This window comes from Phocoena phocoena, chromosome 1 (assembly GCF_963924675.1).
Source record: "Phocoena phocoena chromosome 1, mPhoPho1.1, whole genome shotgun sequence".
Taxonomy (NCBI): Eukaryota; Metazoa; Chordata; class Mammalia; order Artiodactyla; family Phocoenidae; genus Phocoena; species Phocoena phocoena.
Window position 1 is genome coordinate 116,139,285 of NC_089219.1, and position 16,882 is coordinate 116,156,166.

The window sequence follows — 16,882 nt, forward strand, 5'->3', positions numbered from 1 at the left end:
AGTTGGGGTGGAGCGGAGCTGGGGGAGAAAGATGGTTAGGGTGGGAGCGGAAGCGGGGACTACAGGGTGATGCTTGTGCCTGGCTGGGGACCCTATGTCTAGATGGGGGAGGGAGGGAAATACGAGGGGGCACAGGCCAGAAGGGCAACATTACCCTCTGATACTGGTGCCCCCACCCACGGGAGGAGGCGTGCGTGAGGAGATGAACCTCCAGAGCCGTGACAGAGACAGCTCCATGCTGGTCATACACCCCCATTTCCTCAACATCCCCACTGGGCAGATAAACCTCAGGCCAAGGAGAAAGTCGTCAACAAATCTGCAGCCACCCCTGCTTCTTCTTCAAAATCTCATCACCCTCCTGCCCGCCCCAGGTCCTCAGGCCAGTGTCGCTCTGGTGCCCTGCACACGTCTCCACACACCTGGCACCAGCTTCCCCTCCTACGTGACCAGCACGGCCCTGGACTGGGTGGCGGATGCTGAGATAAGACCAAGGAGGGGAAAACCACCCAAGCCAGGAAGTTACACAGCCTGGTTCCCCCGGCAACCCAGCCACAGACGCCAAACAGTACAGCGTGGGGTGGGGGTGGAGAGGACAACTCCCGTTCAAGGCGCAGCCAGGGCTGGCTCAGACCTCAGTTTTCTTGTTGGAGAAACTTCTCTCTCCAAATCCCCTAGGGCAGTGTTGCCGCCTAAGAATTTTGGGGGAAGCCAGTTTGAAATGCAAATTCAAGACACCACCCCCATCACCTCCACCACAGATTCCCAGCCTAATAGGTCTAATAGAACTAACCAGAATCTGCATTTCTAACCAGTACCCCAGGGGATTCCAACGCTCACAGTCTTAGAGGGTAGCTGGGTTGGGGGAAAATACAGGATGGGGCCTACAGTCAGCCCATCCCCAGGGATGCTTGACATGGGTATTTTCAACACCCGGCGACTGACCAGGAGTCCAGAGACCTGGATTCTAGTACATGCAGAACCAATTCAAAACCATGAACGTGGGCTGAGCTCCTCTGGGCCTGCTACTAACGTTCTGAGAACCATGAGCCACCTAAACACACATAAGGTGTGCTTTCTACTCTCAAGATCCCTGGGACCCTGGCCCATCACTTTCAGTCTCTCGGTTTCAGTTTGTCTCTTCTCCCCAAAGGGTAATAGATATGGAAGTGCCTTGAAAATACAACTCTCAGATACTCTCCTGGGGGCTGTGGTAGTCTTTATGGCTGGAAGGAAATGGTAGGCTGTCAGAAGGTTCCAAAAAGTCAGGGGACCTTGGGGTTCCCTGGTGGCGCAGTGATTGAGAGTCCGCCTGCCGATGCAGGGTACGTGGGTTCGTGCCCTGGTCCGGGAAGATCCCACATGCCACGGAACGGCTGGGCCCGTGAGCCATGGCCGCTGAGCCTGCGCGTCTGGAGCCTGTGCTCCGCAATGGGAGAGGCCACGGCAGTAAGAGGCCCGCGTACTGCAAAAAAAAAAAAAAAAGTCAGGGGACCTTCAGGACAGAAACCCCAAGGCTCAAGGTCAGGGGCTGGGCCTCAGGGTTTCTTAGTTCCTTTCTGTGGCTGCCAGATCTTCATTTGCCTTGGAGAGGTGGCTGCTGCAGAGCTGAACTTCCTAAGCCAGACCTCTCCCTTCCTCACTGTGGCCCTGGCCCCCACCTACAGAAAAACCACAGTTCATGCTGGCTGCAGGCCGAACCCTTCCCCAGGGTCAGCCACCAAGCCAGGGAGCTCCACGATGGGGTGAGCAATTAGCTTGGACTTCTTCTGCCACAAGTTTTAAGTCCCAGTTCAGCCACCCGCTAGGTAGGTTCTGCAAGTTACGTTTGCTCACTTAGCCTCAGTTTCCTCATCTGTAAAATAGGAGAGAATAACATTCTGTGGTGGTGGTCAAGCCCCTTCTCCTGGATTTCCCATCCTAGCCACAGACACCATTTGCTTAGTGGCTGAATCCAGAAGCCCGTCTTTCTGAATCCCTCGCCCCCTTCTTCAACTCTGCACAGTCAGAGAACTAAACAATTTTGAAATCCAGTCTCTTCTTTCCATCCCCACTGGTCCTCCTTCCCCAGGCCACTCTTGCCTCTGCTGTGACTGCTGCAGTAACCTCCTGGAGTTGGCCTGCCTCACTCACTAGTCTTCTCCAACCCTAGGCCATTCTCTACCCTGCAGCCTCAGGAAATCGGCTAAGTTAAAACCCAACTCTCATCTCCTCATCCCCCTGCTTAAAATCCTTCAATGTCTTCCCCTGCCCTTAATGAAAGGTCCAAAATTATTCATTGACATTATCCTCCAACACCCAGTAGGTGCCTCGCTCTGAATAGGTGCTCAATAAATACTTTTTGAAATAATGGAAGAACAAATACAATACACAGGTAAAGCTCTCAGCAGAGTGACTAACAGAAAAATGGTAGTGAATCATCATCGTCACCGTGATGGTTCAGCCCCACACCGAGCTACATTTCTCTCATGGAAACACAACTCAGAATTCAGGCCCTGCCCACAGCGGGGTGAAATGGTGTGACAGCCCCAGTGTTTGGGGAGATGCTTGTATGACCCACTCCCCACCTACCCTCCCCCAGTGATGTTGATCTGTCCCCACCCAATCCCTGGTTCTCACCCTGACTCAGGCTTCTTTGCCCACCCCCACTCCAGGCAGGAAAGGAACAGCCCCTTCACCCCCCCACCACCCCCCCACTGAAACTTGACCTCTGACCACAGAGCCAGTGACTACTCCTTCTTCCAGAGGAGCAAGTCCACCCCCACCAGCCAGCAGCCCCACTCCCCCCAGCAGATCAAGGGAGAGGATCCCTGAGACACATAGCCTCAGCTCACCATGACATCACCACCAACCTCCACCCCAGAAATGATCCAGGGCTGCGGGAGGCTGGCAAGCGATCCTCCCAAAGAGCCCTACTTGCATTTCTCCAAAGGCACATATCACTGGCTTTCTGAATTACCATGGCTCCTATCCATGTTTTACCTCCCCTACAGGACTAGGTACTTTTTGAGCAAAGAGATCATGTATTAATAATCTATATCGGCCCCATAAGGCCTGGCATAGGGTAGAACCCCAATAATTGTTGAAGGAATGAATACATGAATGAAAAAATGGGTGTGTATGAGTGTTCCCAGGCAGAATTGCTCATTTTCCACTTTAAGATGAGATTTGTCCTATTATTGAAGACCTTCCTCCTGACCCTTAAGAGAATCCAGAGGCTAATAACACCTCAGAGTCAAGAGAATCATTTTTCCTTGTTTGACCTAAATTTCTCTAGGTGCAACTTCAGTGCATTTTCTTTTAATCTACCTCCCTAGCCACTGGGACTAAAACTCATTTCTTCACAAGGAGACGGTTACTAATTTACGTTTAGCCTTCTCTTCAACAAATTTAATCCCAGGCCCTTTATTGCTCCCTCCCTGGGGCCCTACTGTCCAGCCCTTTCCCTGTTCCACTGGTCCTTGGGCCTTTTGCCAAGCTCTCAAAGGCCTCTCAGGGCTGCACAGGCAGGAATGGACGTATTGTTCTCCAGGGAGCCATGGACAAACACTCAGATGCCTACCCTCTGCCTACACACACCTGACACACACCTCTCTGCACCCCCAGTCCCCAGTCCTTGGTAAACACATACTCACAGGCAGCCTCCACACAAGGTCACAGTTTCATCTCCTCCCACCCGCACCCCCTGAGCCCTCCTGTGAATTCTCACACACCTGGACGCACACTCAGTGCACATGAACAGACCGCACAGAACTATACTTTTCCCCTACAGGTCAGCCACACTGTGACCCCCTCCTCCTCCTCCTCCTCCCCCTCCCATCCCCCTAGCCTCCCCCTCCCCTCCCCTCCCCCTCCTCTTCCTCCTCCCCTCCCCCTCCTCTTCCTCCTCCCCTCCCCCTCCCCTCCTCCCTGCCTTCCTTCTCCAGCTCTCCTTCCCATCAGCCACCATGGGCCAAGCCTACTTTCCCTTTACCTCCACAGTGATCTTCCACTGCAAGGCTGAAGGCAAGGAGTAAATGAACCAATGCCGGCTCCTACCCCTTCCTCCTGCCCTCTTCCCATTTTTTTTCTGCCAAATCCTCAAGCACCTTCCACTTGCCCAGAGCACACAAACCACCCTCCATCCCCTTCCGAACCTCCACTCCTCTGGCTATAGGGAGAACCGGCTTCTCAGGTTTTTACCTTTGAGAAATGAACAATGAGGATGCATTGGAAACTGACAGGAGATGAGGAAGCATTGGAAACTGAAATGGAAACTGGTTTCATTTCAGATCCAGTGACAGGCTGGGTCACTGGGACCCTGGGCTGGCTGGGCACCAGGCCAGGGGATTCAGGAGCATGAGGGCAGTGTGATATTCACTCATTCATTCGTTCATTCAACAAATATTTATCACGCCATAAATATACTGTGCATCAACAAAAGCAACACAAACCTGCCCTTACAGAGTGTGAATCCTGTGGGTGGAGACAGAAGATAAAAAGTAAAATACACTGAGTATCGTGTAGTGATAGGAGAAAGGAGGGAAGGAGGACGGGGTGCAGGCTGAGAGTGGAGTGTGCAATTTTAAACACGGTGGCCAGGGAAGGCAGTATGTTTGAACTGGAAGGTGACATTTGAACAAGGAGAGAAAGTAGCCACGGTGACACCTGGAAGGGGAGAGTGTTCCGGGCAGCAGGAACCGTCCTGCCGGCGCAGGGTGTTAGGGAACACCAGTGTGGAAAGCCACAGGGAATGAGTTGCTAGGAGATGGCAGGAAAAGGGGCTGCCACTCAGAGAAGCTTTTCCCTCTATTCCCAGGGCTGGGACCCATTCTGGGCTCCAGGGCCTGAAGGAGTGCCAGGAGAGATGAGAGGGGCCAAATTAGGGATGAAACTGTGATTTCACATGGAACAAAATGCTGTAAAGCCAACAGAAAGCAAAACAAAATGTTGAGGAGTCAGTGGAGGCCATTTCCAGAAGGGAGGAGCTGAACCTGGAGCGAAGCGGATTAAGGGGAGACGTGGACGGGCCTCCCAGAGCTTGCTGGTGGGTGGTGGATCCAGCCAGGAGGGAGGTGAGTCCCCGTGGCTGAGCACCTCTCAAATCCAGTCCGGCTGGAGCAGCATAGGCTCAGCCAGCTCCCAGCCAGGATGACCTGGGTTCAAAACCCCTCTCTGCCCACTAAATCCTTATATGGCTTTGGGTGAGTTTCTTGTCCTGGGACCCAGTACGCTCATTTGGGAACAAAATGAGGGAAATAATACAGTCATATCCACCTTGTGGACTAACATGGGAATCTGCTGGGAGAAGACAGTGGTCCTCAGTCTTGGCTCTGTGGTGTGCCGGTCCCAGAAAGTCGTGAGGCCTGTGGCCCATAATTCATAGCTATAGTTAAATCAGAGAAGGGTGCAAATGGTTTTTTGTGTTTTTTTTTGGTTTTTTTTTTTATTATGATTCAATCTTTGAGTACCCTCTGATGTTTTTTTGTTTGTTTGTTTTATTATTTATTTATTTATTTATTTAGGCTGTGTTGGGTCTTCGTTTCTGTGCGAGGGCTTTCTCTAGTTGCAGTGAGCGGGGGCCACTCTTCATCGCGGTGCGCAGGCCTCTCACTGTTGCGGCCTCTCGTTGCGGAGCACAGGCTCCAGACGCGCAGGCTCAGTAGTTGTGGCTCACGGGCCCAGTTGCTCCGTGGCATGTGGGATCCTCCCAGACCAGGGCTCGAACCCGTGTCCCCTGCATTGGCAGGCGGATTCTCAACCACTGTGCCACCAGGGAAGCCCGGTTTGTTTTTTTTTCAGTTCAAATATCAATGAATTCAATGTTGCGTCTGCAATGACATCACTCCTCCTCACTGGCATTCCACGGAGGCTTCCTGAATGGGAGATAACGGGGTGGAGTGACAGCTAATCCCCGGGGGAATTTGCAAACAGGCTGTACCCTATCTTATCTGTGCCACAGCCCAAGGGAGTACAGCAGGCAACCAAATACCATCTCGCCCATGGCTGGGGCTCGGATAAGGTGGAGAACCCCTGAGCTGACGGCTAATGTACAGCAGTGGCATGGGGCCTGGCACACAGTAGGTGCTTCTTGGCAGAGGGAACCACAGTGGGGTGGGTGAAAGGAGAATGGAAGCTCTCTTGTTATCCACCACTGCACAGTTTGTCACCCTCAGGCACAACGTGTGGCTTTCCCATCCTCGGGAAATAGAGACACACTGAAGTGGACATGGGGAGAGGGACAGTGGAGGCCAGGTTGGCTGATGCAGGTGGGAGCTGAAGTGGGGGACTGGCCCAGAGCCTCTAGGGAGACACAGGGTTTGATGGGAAGGCCGTGGGGTTGGAACTACATTCATGCCTGGGTCAGGGCTGGGAGCTCAGGACAACCTGACCCCAAAATTGATTATTGTGGTCCAGGGCCACCCGTCCAGAAGGAATGCTGCTAGGTTCTCACCAGCAAGCAGCTCACAAGTGCCTGGGATGATCACCAAGGCTTCCTGCCTCCAGCCACCACCACCAACTCCTTCTTGCTCACTCATCCCCCAGCTCGCCAGATCCTCACCACCGCAAGCCTACCCCTGGCCCCCAGACTGGTCTGGCCACCAGAGGTCACCTTGCATCAAGCCTGCCTGAGGGCCTCCCACCCAGACACCTGCCAGGACTCAGGGCTGTGTGGACGGCCGGCCCCACCTTCCTGCAGTGGCTGAGAACTGTTCTGGCTGTGGGAAGGGCCCAGCCAGGAGCACCTGGGTAGGTGACGGCCCCCCCTCCCTGTGGAGCCTGCCCACGTATGCTGTCATCATGGCTTCTAGCCCAAGGGCAGCTGGGAGGGCCTGTCCCATCTCAACCCCACCCCTAAACCAAGTGAGAAAAAGAATGGGAAGGAAATCGATGATGGGGAGATGTTTGTAACCCTTTATTTCAAAGCCCTCTTCCCTGGAGCCAGTCACCGCCCTTCCCCCACATTCCTCCCTTCCCAACAGTGGACTCAGTGGCCCCAGACACAGCCAGAGTCCATCCAAAAAAAGACAGAGATTCTTTATTTAAACCAGCAAACTCAGATTCTTCAAGCCCCAGCCCATGGTGGGCAGCCTTCCCTCCCCGGTCCCCTCACCCCCACCCGTTAGCCACAGAGAGGGGAATGGAAAATGAGAAGCCTGAAGGCCTCTGCCAGGGCAGGCTGCCTCAGAAGTGTGGTGAGTGCAGTCCAGCTGGGGCTGGGGGGGCAGCCGCCACAGACCCCTCCCTATAAATTAAGTCCCTGCAGCCACAGCTGTGGGCGAGGCGTACTTGTGGGGAGAAGGCCATTAGGCAGCATCCCTGACTCCGAGCCAAGGAATGGATTAGGGCACAGGGCTCAGGGGAAGAGAGGCCAGAGAGAAAGAGAAGAGGTATGGTGGGGAGAGGGGGTGATGCCCCCCTAATTTTGGTCCCAGGGAAAAGAGGCCAGTTGGTCCAGTTTTGGTGGATTTAGAGAAGGGAATGTATTAGTAAGCACAGTGGGGAGGCCACCGTCAGGCACTCCCAGAGGAGACAGGCCAGGCCCCCACCCTGGCAGAGGGGAGCGTGAGAGCTCCAGGGGCTCTCAGGGAATGTCACTGCTAAAATATATATATACATATATACACATATATATATATATATATATATATATATATGTATATATTAACCATTCACGGCAGGCAGGGGCAGGGCTGTGGGTGGGATCAGAGGATCTGGCGCGGCATCCCGTAGCCGGTCATGCCTGCCTGGGACGCCCCGCGATTGGTCCCCATCTGTAACCCAATCACATTCTTGCCCTCCTGCAGCTGGTCGTCTGAGAAGTTCCGAGGGTTCTCCTTGGATTTCCTGGGTGGAAAGGGAGCGTTGGTTAGGAGGAGGGTGGAGGCTGCCCCAGTAAATGTCCTCCATGGACATAGCACAGGCTTTCTTTGGCTTAAGTACTGGTGCCAGCTCTGCCCTGGAGAGCCTTGAGCTCTCTGAAGCCACCCGCTCATCTCTCAAAAGGGACTGTCCCTTGCCACCCCGGGAGACTCATGAGGATTAAGTGAGACGAGGAATGTGAAAGTGCTTTGTAAAGGGCATTCCCTAGGGACAGGAGTGGGCAGGATCACCGCGCCGGCCCGGGGCCTGGGCTGCCCCAGCAGTACTCACTTGGGAAACCAGTTGGGATCTCCAGAGAAGAGCCCATTGTTCTGGGCTACCGCCAGCCCACCCAGGTTCATCAGTGTCCTCTGCACACAGGCCATGTTCTTTCCTGGGAAGGGGGAGGGGGTATGTTGGCCTCAGTGGGTCTGGGGTCCTGCATGCCAGGCTTCCACCTCTATCACTAAGTCAGCAGGCCCAGCTTCCTAATTCTTTTACTCTTGGTCTCCCGACCCTTCTCCAACCCAACCCCCAATATGGCCAACTCCTCCATAAACACACACACACACACACACACACACACACACACACACACACACACACACCCTACTCTTTGTCCTCAGGTATCAGAAACCTGTCCCTTCTCCCTGGTGGACATGGCCCAACCCAGCCTCTGGTCTTCTGGATGACAGTGCCCTGGCCCTGACCCACCTTCCCAGAGGTCCACAGTCTGGAAGATGTCAGTGGTGTTGATGCCGTAGCGCTCGGCTGCTTGCAGGAACTGGGAGATCTGCTCCATCTGCTTGAAGGCCATGGTGGAGGCCTGGATCTTCCTCACTGGGGCCTGCCCCTCGGGGTACAGCCCATTAATGAGCTCACACAGCACCTGGGTGAGGACAGTAGGTGTGCAGAAGTGAGGCCCTGCCTACCACAGATCAGAATGTACCATGCTCGGCGCTAGAGACAGTGAACCGCAGAGGTGCCTCTCCTACCTGAAGACAGCTCTGACTCTGCCTGGAGTGAGCATCAGGCTCCTTCCTGCCCAGCCCCCTGCCTCTGAGCCCAGAGCGTAAACGGTGCTATTCCAGGATTACCAACTACAGCACACCTCCCCCAGCTCTTCCCTTAGAGTTCCTCTTCCTTCTGTCACACATGGCTTCCACTGCAGGGAGGCACGTTCACCCTCCCACTTCCCTCGGCAGGAGGGAGGAAAGCAGGGGGCCTCTGCACAATGAAGATATCCCGGCTCAAGAAGAGCTGGGAGGGGGCTGCCCTCCATTCTTCAGCTGAGACAATCCCCGGTCCCTCAGATCCAGCCCTGCTCTCCTGGCACTTCTGGTCAGAGGCGCCCAGCTCTCACCGTGCCATCCTTGAGCCAGTTCTGGAAGTTCTCGCGCCCAGGCTGGGGCCGGCCCACATCCTTGCGGCACTGGGTGGTGATCCACTGGATCAGGATCTGCTCCAGGTCTGCATCGTATTGTTTCTCAATCTTCTGTTGCACCTCCCGGCTCAGGCCGTAGGAAGGTCCCCTGTTGGCCATCCCAAAGGGCGGTGGTGTCTGGGGGAAGCTGGGGAGAGGACACATCCAGGCCTGTGGTCAGCCCTCTGCAGCCTGTGGGGTGGGGGATTCTGACACACACCATATCCCCAGGGTGGGCCCCGGAGGCGAGGAGGTGAGAACAGCCACCGAATGAGGGAAGTCTCACCTTAACCCCTGGACATGGGCTAACTCTCAGTGCTCAGAACTCTAGGAGGTGTTAAGGCACCTCTGGGTTCTTCCACCCCTGTGACAGGTAGCCTGTCTACTCTACTGAGGCTTCCCATTAGATTTCATTTGAATGGCTCCACTGCTACAATGAAGTATAAAACCCGCTGGAATAGAAAATAGGGTAAATGAGGCCAGGATTGGGGGTTCAGCCCCTCGTTTGGGGTGGTCAGCTTTAGCAAAGGCAAACTGGTCATTCTAACCCCAACCCTGCCTTTTCCAGTTCTGGGCAAGAGAATGATTTGGAAAGAATATGGAGTGGCTGGAGAAACCTATGTCAGGAGCTAGGGGACTGGACAGATCTACCCTTAATTAGCCACTGGGTTTTAATTGAACACCCACTATTTGTGCTGGGGATTGTGGAAGACACAGAGGTCCTTGGCCCTAAAGTTGCCCACAGTGCCATCAGAGAGACAAAGTGAGCACCTATGAAAGGGCAAGAGTTGTACATGATGAATATTAAACTACACAGTCAGACCACATGTTAGAGGAATTGAGAGAGGAATATTGGCAGAAGAAGCCTGGAGGGCTTCCTGGAAGAGGCAGGTCTGAGTAGGTCCTTAACAGATTTCACCAGGCAAAGGGGCTTCCCGTGAGAAAAGAGGTAATACCTAATTCTACTTTCCTTTCTAGAAGCAGTGGTAGGCAGAATAATGGCCCCCCAAAGGTGTCTATGTTCTAATTCCCAGAACCTGGGAATGTTACCTGATATGGCAAAAGGGATCTTGCAGATGTGATTGAATTACAGATCTTGAGATAGGGAGAGTACCCTGGGTCTCCAGGGGGGCCCAATGTACTCACGACAAGGGTCCTTATGAGTGAAAGAGGAAGGCAGATGAGTCAGAGTGGGAGAAGTGAGAAGGAAGCCAAGGTTGGAGTGACGCAGGGTCATGAACCAAGCAATGCAGATGGCCTCCAGAAGCTGGGAAAGGTAAGGAATGGAATCTCCCCTAAGTCCCCTGGAAGGAATGCAAGCCCTGCCAACACCTTGATTTTAGCCAGTGAAACCTAGCTCTGCAAGATATTACATGTGTGTTGCTTTAAGTCACTCAGTTTGTGATAATTTGTTACAGCAGGAATAGGGCACTAATCCAGGAGCCTTGGGTGGCATTTTTAGGGAAACCCGGGAAGAGAGGGAGGGATGGGGAAATACACAGCAGGGTTTCTTTAACTTAGTTGGAGGACCTCTGTTAGGAAGAACTGGGTGGTTTCCTGACCACTGGCCTGGGTTGACAGCACCTCGCAGTGGGCAGTCTGTCCCCACCTGCCACCTCCCCGCCTAGGTCCCACACCCAGAGCCCTGTCCTAGGAATGCTACCCATGCCGAGTGGGAGCCAGGACCCCATTTCCTGCCCCCATCCCCTCCCCATGGGCTCTTCTTTCTACTCTGAGATAGAGCTGGCTGACTGTACATAAAAGGGGATGCCCCAGGCCAGGCACCTCTGTTCAAAGAGAGGGAAGAGAAACACTGCCTCTCCCTACCTCTGGCCCCAGGCCAGGTCAGACTTAAGGGATGGAGTCACTCTGGCTCCCTGGGTCCCCCCCGCACAGCAGGCTGAGCCACCCCAACCCCCCTCCCTGGGCCTGGGGCAGGCCACAGGGACAGCAGCTGCCTCAAACGTCCACCCACCTCTCAGCCCCAGCAGAGGTGGGGCTCGGGCCTGTCCCCTCCCCCCCACTGCAACATGGCTGCACATTTCCGGCAGCGATCCTCCCCATAACCAGTTATTGTTAAACCTCATTAAGACAACCCAGCCCCACTTCACCCAGCCCGGAAGCCCGGCCAAATAAATGTCAGTCTGGGCCTTGACCCACACCATGAGCCAGCACACACTCAGCAGGGGGAGGGCAGGCCGGCCGGCTGAGTGGAGAGAGGGAGACAAGATTCTCTCCCCTCAGCCCAGCCCCAGCTGCCCAGCCGAGAGCCACTCGGTCTCCGTAAGCCTGTGACCCCTGACGCACAGGGCCACGGCTGGGAGGCTCAGAAGCAAGGAGAGGGGGGCCAGAGGCTGCTGCCACCAGTAAGCCCCCTTTTCCCAGCCCAGTGTTCAGACCTCACTTCTGGGAGCAGCTTCACTGTGGTCACCTGGGCCTCAGGGCTGTGTCTCCATGGAGCCAAGTGGCCTGAGGCCCAGGGATCACTATGGCCCAGGGAAAGAAAGGAGAATGATTAACCCAGACACCAGGGTTAGGAGGGGAGCACAGGACCGAAGAGTGACCCCTCCAGTGTCACTTACGGTATGGACGAGCAGGACAGACTCGGCCTCCCAGAGCCACCTCTGGGTCTCCCTCCTAAACTCTGGTGCCTGGGCACATCTGGCAAGGTCACAGACTCCAGCTGCAGTGTCTCGGCTCCACTCTGGAGCCATTGCCCTAGATCCCGAGGTGCCAGAGCCGTAAAGCAGAGCTCTGGGAGGAGGCAGGCCAGAGGGGCCCAGCCTGCCCACGGCTGCTCTCCCCACCCCCACGAGCAGGCCTGAGGGGCTGCGGCCGCTGGAGCTGGAGTGGCCCACGCTAGTGACACTCAGGGGACATACCCTGGCTCTCCCTTAAAGGAGGGAAGGTAGCCAGTTGCCTACTGCAGTGGGGAAAGGCTGTGTGGGAGATGCCCAGAGCTGGGGGTCCGAAGGGAAAACAACAGCTGCACAGCTTGGGGGGTGGATTGGCAGTGAGTAACCTAAACCCCAGAGCTGCCTACAGCGGTGGGAACAGCCCTCACTCCCACCCACAAGGTTACAACAGTTGAGAAAGGGGGAGGGGCCACAAAAGGCACTCCAGCCCTCAGCCCCACCCAGACCCTGGGCTGGAAGCTGACCTCACCGCACCGCCGACGCCAAAGAAAAAGCGGACATGGGGTGGGAGTAGGATTCCAGGGCTCCTGGCTGGGGTGTTGAACTGGAAAGACAAAGGGACTCTCCATTCACTGTGCAGAGAGGACACAGGGGAACCTCCCAATCCAGAATTGGCATTAAGACTATTTTGAAAAGGCAAAACAGGGATACTTGCCCCCAAAGTGAAGTGCCACAGGGAGCGGGGGTGATGGGAGACCTATGATTGAAGGGCCACCTTGGGGCAGCCCCCTTGGTATCAAGAGTCAGCAAGCAGAAGAGAAAGCTGAAGTTATACAAACAGGAAGCCACAAGGCTTGCGCAGGAGGAGGGGTATGGTGGGGGCCGTTGCCATGGCTTCTGTGTACCAAACACAGGAATGGGGCAGGGTGGGGGCACCAGGCAGAAACATCCACTCGGCGCAGGAGTGGCGGGGAGGCTCCGAGTGGGGGCGGAGCGGGGGCGGGGCGAGGGCGGGGAGCAGAAGTGGGATCCTTGGGAAAGGGGCCGCTTCACAGGTACAGACAGGTGCAAGGGATTCCTCAAGTAAGCAGCTGTGGAGGGTACGGAGGGCGTGTGGAGAAGGGAAATTACAAGTTTTGGGGTAGAGAAGTAGATTTAAGGAAATAGTTCAGGAGTAGAAGAAATGTCCTGGGAACAGAAGGTACATTCTGAGCTAGAGAGCCCCATAACTGAAAATCCTGGGTGGGAGAAGGGATGGGGGTGGGGAGAAGGGATTAGAGACCAATCCCCGGAGAGCAAAAGAGGGACCCGGGCTGTGGAGTGGGGGGGGTGGGGGGGTGGGGGGGGGGAGAACTGCACTTGGACAAAGACTTATTTGTTGATTCTGGAAGGGGAGGGCCCTGCCGGCCCCACCCTACCTTGGCCTCCTCGGCAGTCTTCCCTGTAGACTAGGAAGAAGAAACTGGGAGTGGGGTTAAAGACGGGGAGCTGTCCCTCTGTCGGGTGCTCTGGAGTCAGAAAACTAGGAGAGCCACAGGCCTCCTCCTACACCGGATCCCCACACCAGTCCATCCTCACTTCTACCCCACTTCTTTCTGCTCACAGATACCAAGGTGCCCCAGAACTTCACAGATACCGGCTCCAGGAGACTCCAGGAGGCCTGCAGAGGGAGGGGGGTGGGGGAGGGAGGTGGCAGTCCATTTCCGGTCCTGCCGCCCCCCCCCTCGCCACACCCTGGTCCGTTACTGGGATGAATCACCCACCGCCCGCCGCTGGGGTGACGCAGTGGTCTGGGCAGCCCGCCCGACCGCCCGCCCGCGGCCACCACCGACTTTCCCAGCAGCAGGGGGCAAGGGGTGGGGGCATCGGCTCCCGTAGGGGCTGGAGGCCTGGAAAGCATCCATCCTCCCTCAACACCACCTCCTACAGACAGGGCATGATGGGGCGCAGTCAGGGCTGCAGCCTCCCAGATGTTTCAGGTCGGGGGGACTCTCCTGGAGGCGACTGGAGCTTCAACTCCCCGCCCGAACCCGGGAAGACGAGGCCATGCGGGACCCGCGCGCGGAGCCCCCTCGCCCCAACCCGCGACGCCGAATCCCCAGAAAAACGAGCTGCAGGAGAATGAACAGAAAGGTCGGCTTCGGGGACGCAGAGGGCAGGCAGCACCCACACGTGCTCCTGGAACTAGGAAGTGAAGCGTCGCTTCGGAAGCCCCGGCGGCGCCGAGCTGGCCAGGGTGGGCGCCGGGACCCTGTACGCTCCATCACTGGGGGCCAGCCAGCTAATCCCTGACGCCCCCCTTTCCCCACCCCAGCGAAGACCCGGGGCTGGAGCCGGCGGGCGGGACGCAGTCCCCGAGTCCCTAATCCGGACGGACGGCCCCGTCTATGCACTCGCAACAGCGGTTGACCTCATTGCTCAACAATGCGGGGTCAGAGCCTGGGGACAGACCTGACAGCCCGGGGAGGGGCAAAGCAGTCAACGGACCCTTGCCTGCCAGCCCTTGATCACCAAGCTCACTGGAGCAAGTCGCAAGCTCTGGCTTCTAGCTTTCTAGAGACCCCTCCCTCCAGCTCACCGTTCACGCGGGCCGGAGACTTGCGCACTCCAGGCGGTGTCTGCAGCGCGAGTGAAGCGCCGGGGCCGGGCCCGGCCGGAGGTTTTCAGCCTGCTCCCGCCTCGGACGGGGCGGACCAGGGGCGGGGCAAGGGCCGAGAGTGTTTAAAGGCGCCGCAGGCCAGAAGCTGAGGGCAGTGCTTAGAAGAGAGGGGCAATGGAGAAGAACCTGAGTTAAAGGACCTGGAGGCAGTAGCCTCCACTCTTGAGAACCTCTACCCCTACTCCAGAGCCCTGAAACTTGTGCCCCAGTGGGAAACTTTCTGCCTAGGTTAGCTCAAGACTGTGGGCGTTTTTATACGGGAAGAAACCTCTTGGTTTAAAAAGGGTGGTTAAGTAAATGGAGGCACAGGGAGACACTCACCGCCCCCACTCCACACACACACACAAAACTGGCTAGGGTGAGGCAGGACTGGGGCTAGCAGGCCAGGACAGCTCCTGGTCTTGGTGGTCTTGCTCCCCACCTTCTTCAAGCCCCAGACTAGCAGTGAGGTGATTCTGTGCCCAGGGCCCAAGAGGCATGATCAGCGTTGGGACCCAGGGTTCAGACTTGACTTCTTTTTTTTTTAACAATTTTATTTTTTTATTTTATAATTTATTTATTTACTTGGGGGCTGTGTTAAGTCTTTGTTGTGGTGTGTGGGCTTCTCATTGTGGTGGCTTCTCTCGTTGTGGAGCACGGGCTCTAGGCGTGCGGGCTTCAGTAGTTGTGGCTCGCAGGCTCAGTAGTTGTCGTTCGCGGGCTCTAGAGCGCAGGCTCAGTAGTTGTGGTGCACGGGCTTAGTTGCTCCACGGCATGTGGGATCTTCCCGGACCAGGGCTTGAACCCGTATCCCCTGTATTGGCAGGTGGATTCTCAACCACTGTGCCACCCAGGAAGTCCCCAGACTTGACTTCTTTCCCCTTCATTTCCTCCTCTATGACCTGGCACCTCTTCTTAATCCTGGAGGGATCAAAAGAACCCTCAGTGGAGGAGGAGACTGGCAGTTCTTCTGTCTCTGAGGGTGGAGGAGAGCCTCGTTTGGGGGTTGAAGGAGGGCTCCCTCCTCCCTGTTTTCAGGCTTCAGTTGAGCAGTCCCTCTGGGGTGGAGTCCCTGCTTACATCCATCAGTGGAGTTCTTCACAGATGATAGAAGACCCAGTTGAGCCTGGTTTTCAAGCGCATCACCAACCAGTGCCGGACTTCCCTGGTGGTGCAGTGGTTAAGAATCCGCCTGCCAATGCAGGGGACACGGGTTTGGTCACTGGTCCGGGAAGATCCCACATGCTGCAGAGCAACTAAGCCCATGCGCCACAACCACAGAGCCTGCACTCTAGAGCCCGCGAGCCACAACTACTGAGCCCACGTGCCACAACTACTGAAGCCCATGCGCCTAGAGCCCGTGCTCCACAACAAGAGAAGCCACTGCAATGAGAAGCCTGCACACCACAACAAAGAGTAGCCCCCGCTCCACGCAACTAGAGGAAGCCCGCACACAGCAACGAAGACCCAATGCAGCCAAAAATAAAATAAATTTTAAAAATAATAATTAAAAAAAAAAAAACCAGTGCCTCCCCACCTTTCCATTCTCTCTTGCCCGATCCTCCCTACCCCTATATTCCAGTGATTCCCTGGTAGGCCAAGGAATCCTCTGTGCCTTTACACAGGTTGTTCCTCTGCCTGGGATGCGTTTCCTCCCTTGACTGACTTCTCACCTGCTCTATCCATCACCAACTTTGTGACTTTTGGGCAACTTACTAAAGCACTGTGCACCTCAGTTCGCTAGTCTATAAAATAGAGCTAATAGTACTACGTACCTCAGAGTGGTAGAGAATTAAATGATACATGTAAAGAGCTTACAGCAGTGCCTGGCACATAGTGAGTGCTCAGCTGTGGCTATCATCATTGTTCTCACTTCCTGTGATGATGCCTGCAATCGTCCCAATTTATCCCAGCGCAAGCTGTAAGCATTCACTGTTTGCTGACTCCCTCCTTCATGCTGCCTTAATAACCAACACATAGTTTATCACAGAACTTATCACATAGTACTGTAACTATTTCTTTTTTTCTTTTTCTTTTTTTTTTTTTTTCGGTACGTGGGCCTCTCACTGCTGTGGCCTCTCCCGTTGTGGAGCACAGGCTCCGGACGCGCAGGCTCAGTGGCCATGGCTCACGGGCTCAGCCGCTCCGCGGCATGTGGGATCTTCCCAGACTGGGGTACAAACCCGCGTCCCCTGCATCGACAGGCGGACTCTCAAACACTGCGCCACCAGGGAAGCCCTGTAACTATTTCTTTACTTGCCTGCTTCACCGACCAGAAAGAACTCCCCAAGAGCAGACATGTCTTGTGAACTTTGTAGTTCCTCTGCATCTAGCTCAATGGCTGGT

General features: G+C 55.5%; 1 protein-coding gene across 1 annotated transcript; it reads right to left on the reverse strand.

Annotated features, from left to right (window-relative positions):
* Positions 1 to 7,682: 7,682 nt before the first annotated feature.
* Positions 7,683 to 12,459, reverse strand: TAGLN2 (transgelin 2). Its single transcript, XM_065887208.1, has 5 exons — positions 12,428 to 12,459; positions 9,203 to 9,410; positions 8,554 to 8,728; positions 8,131 to 8,233; positions 7,683 to 7,824 (listed from the first exon to the last, which is right to left on the reverse strand). Exons 1-5 carry the CDS (start codon positions 12,457 to 12,459, stop codon positions 7,683 to 7,685), a joined length of 660 nt encoding a protein of 219 aa, XP_065743280.1.
* Between the last annotated feature and the right edge of the window lie 4,423 nt (positions 12,460 to 16,882).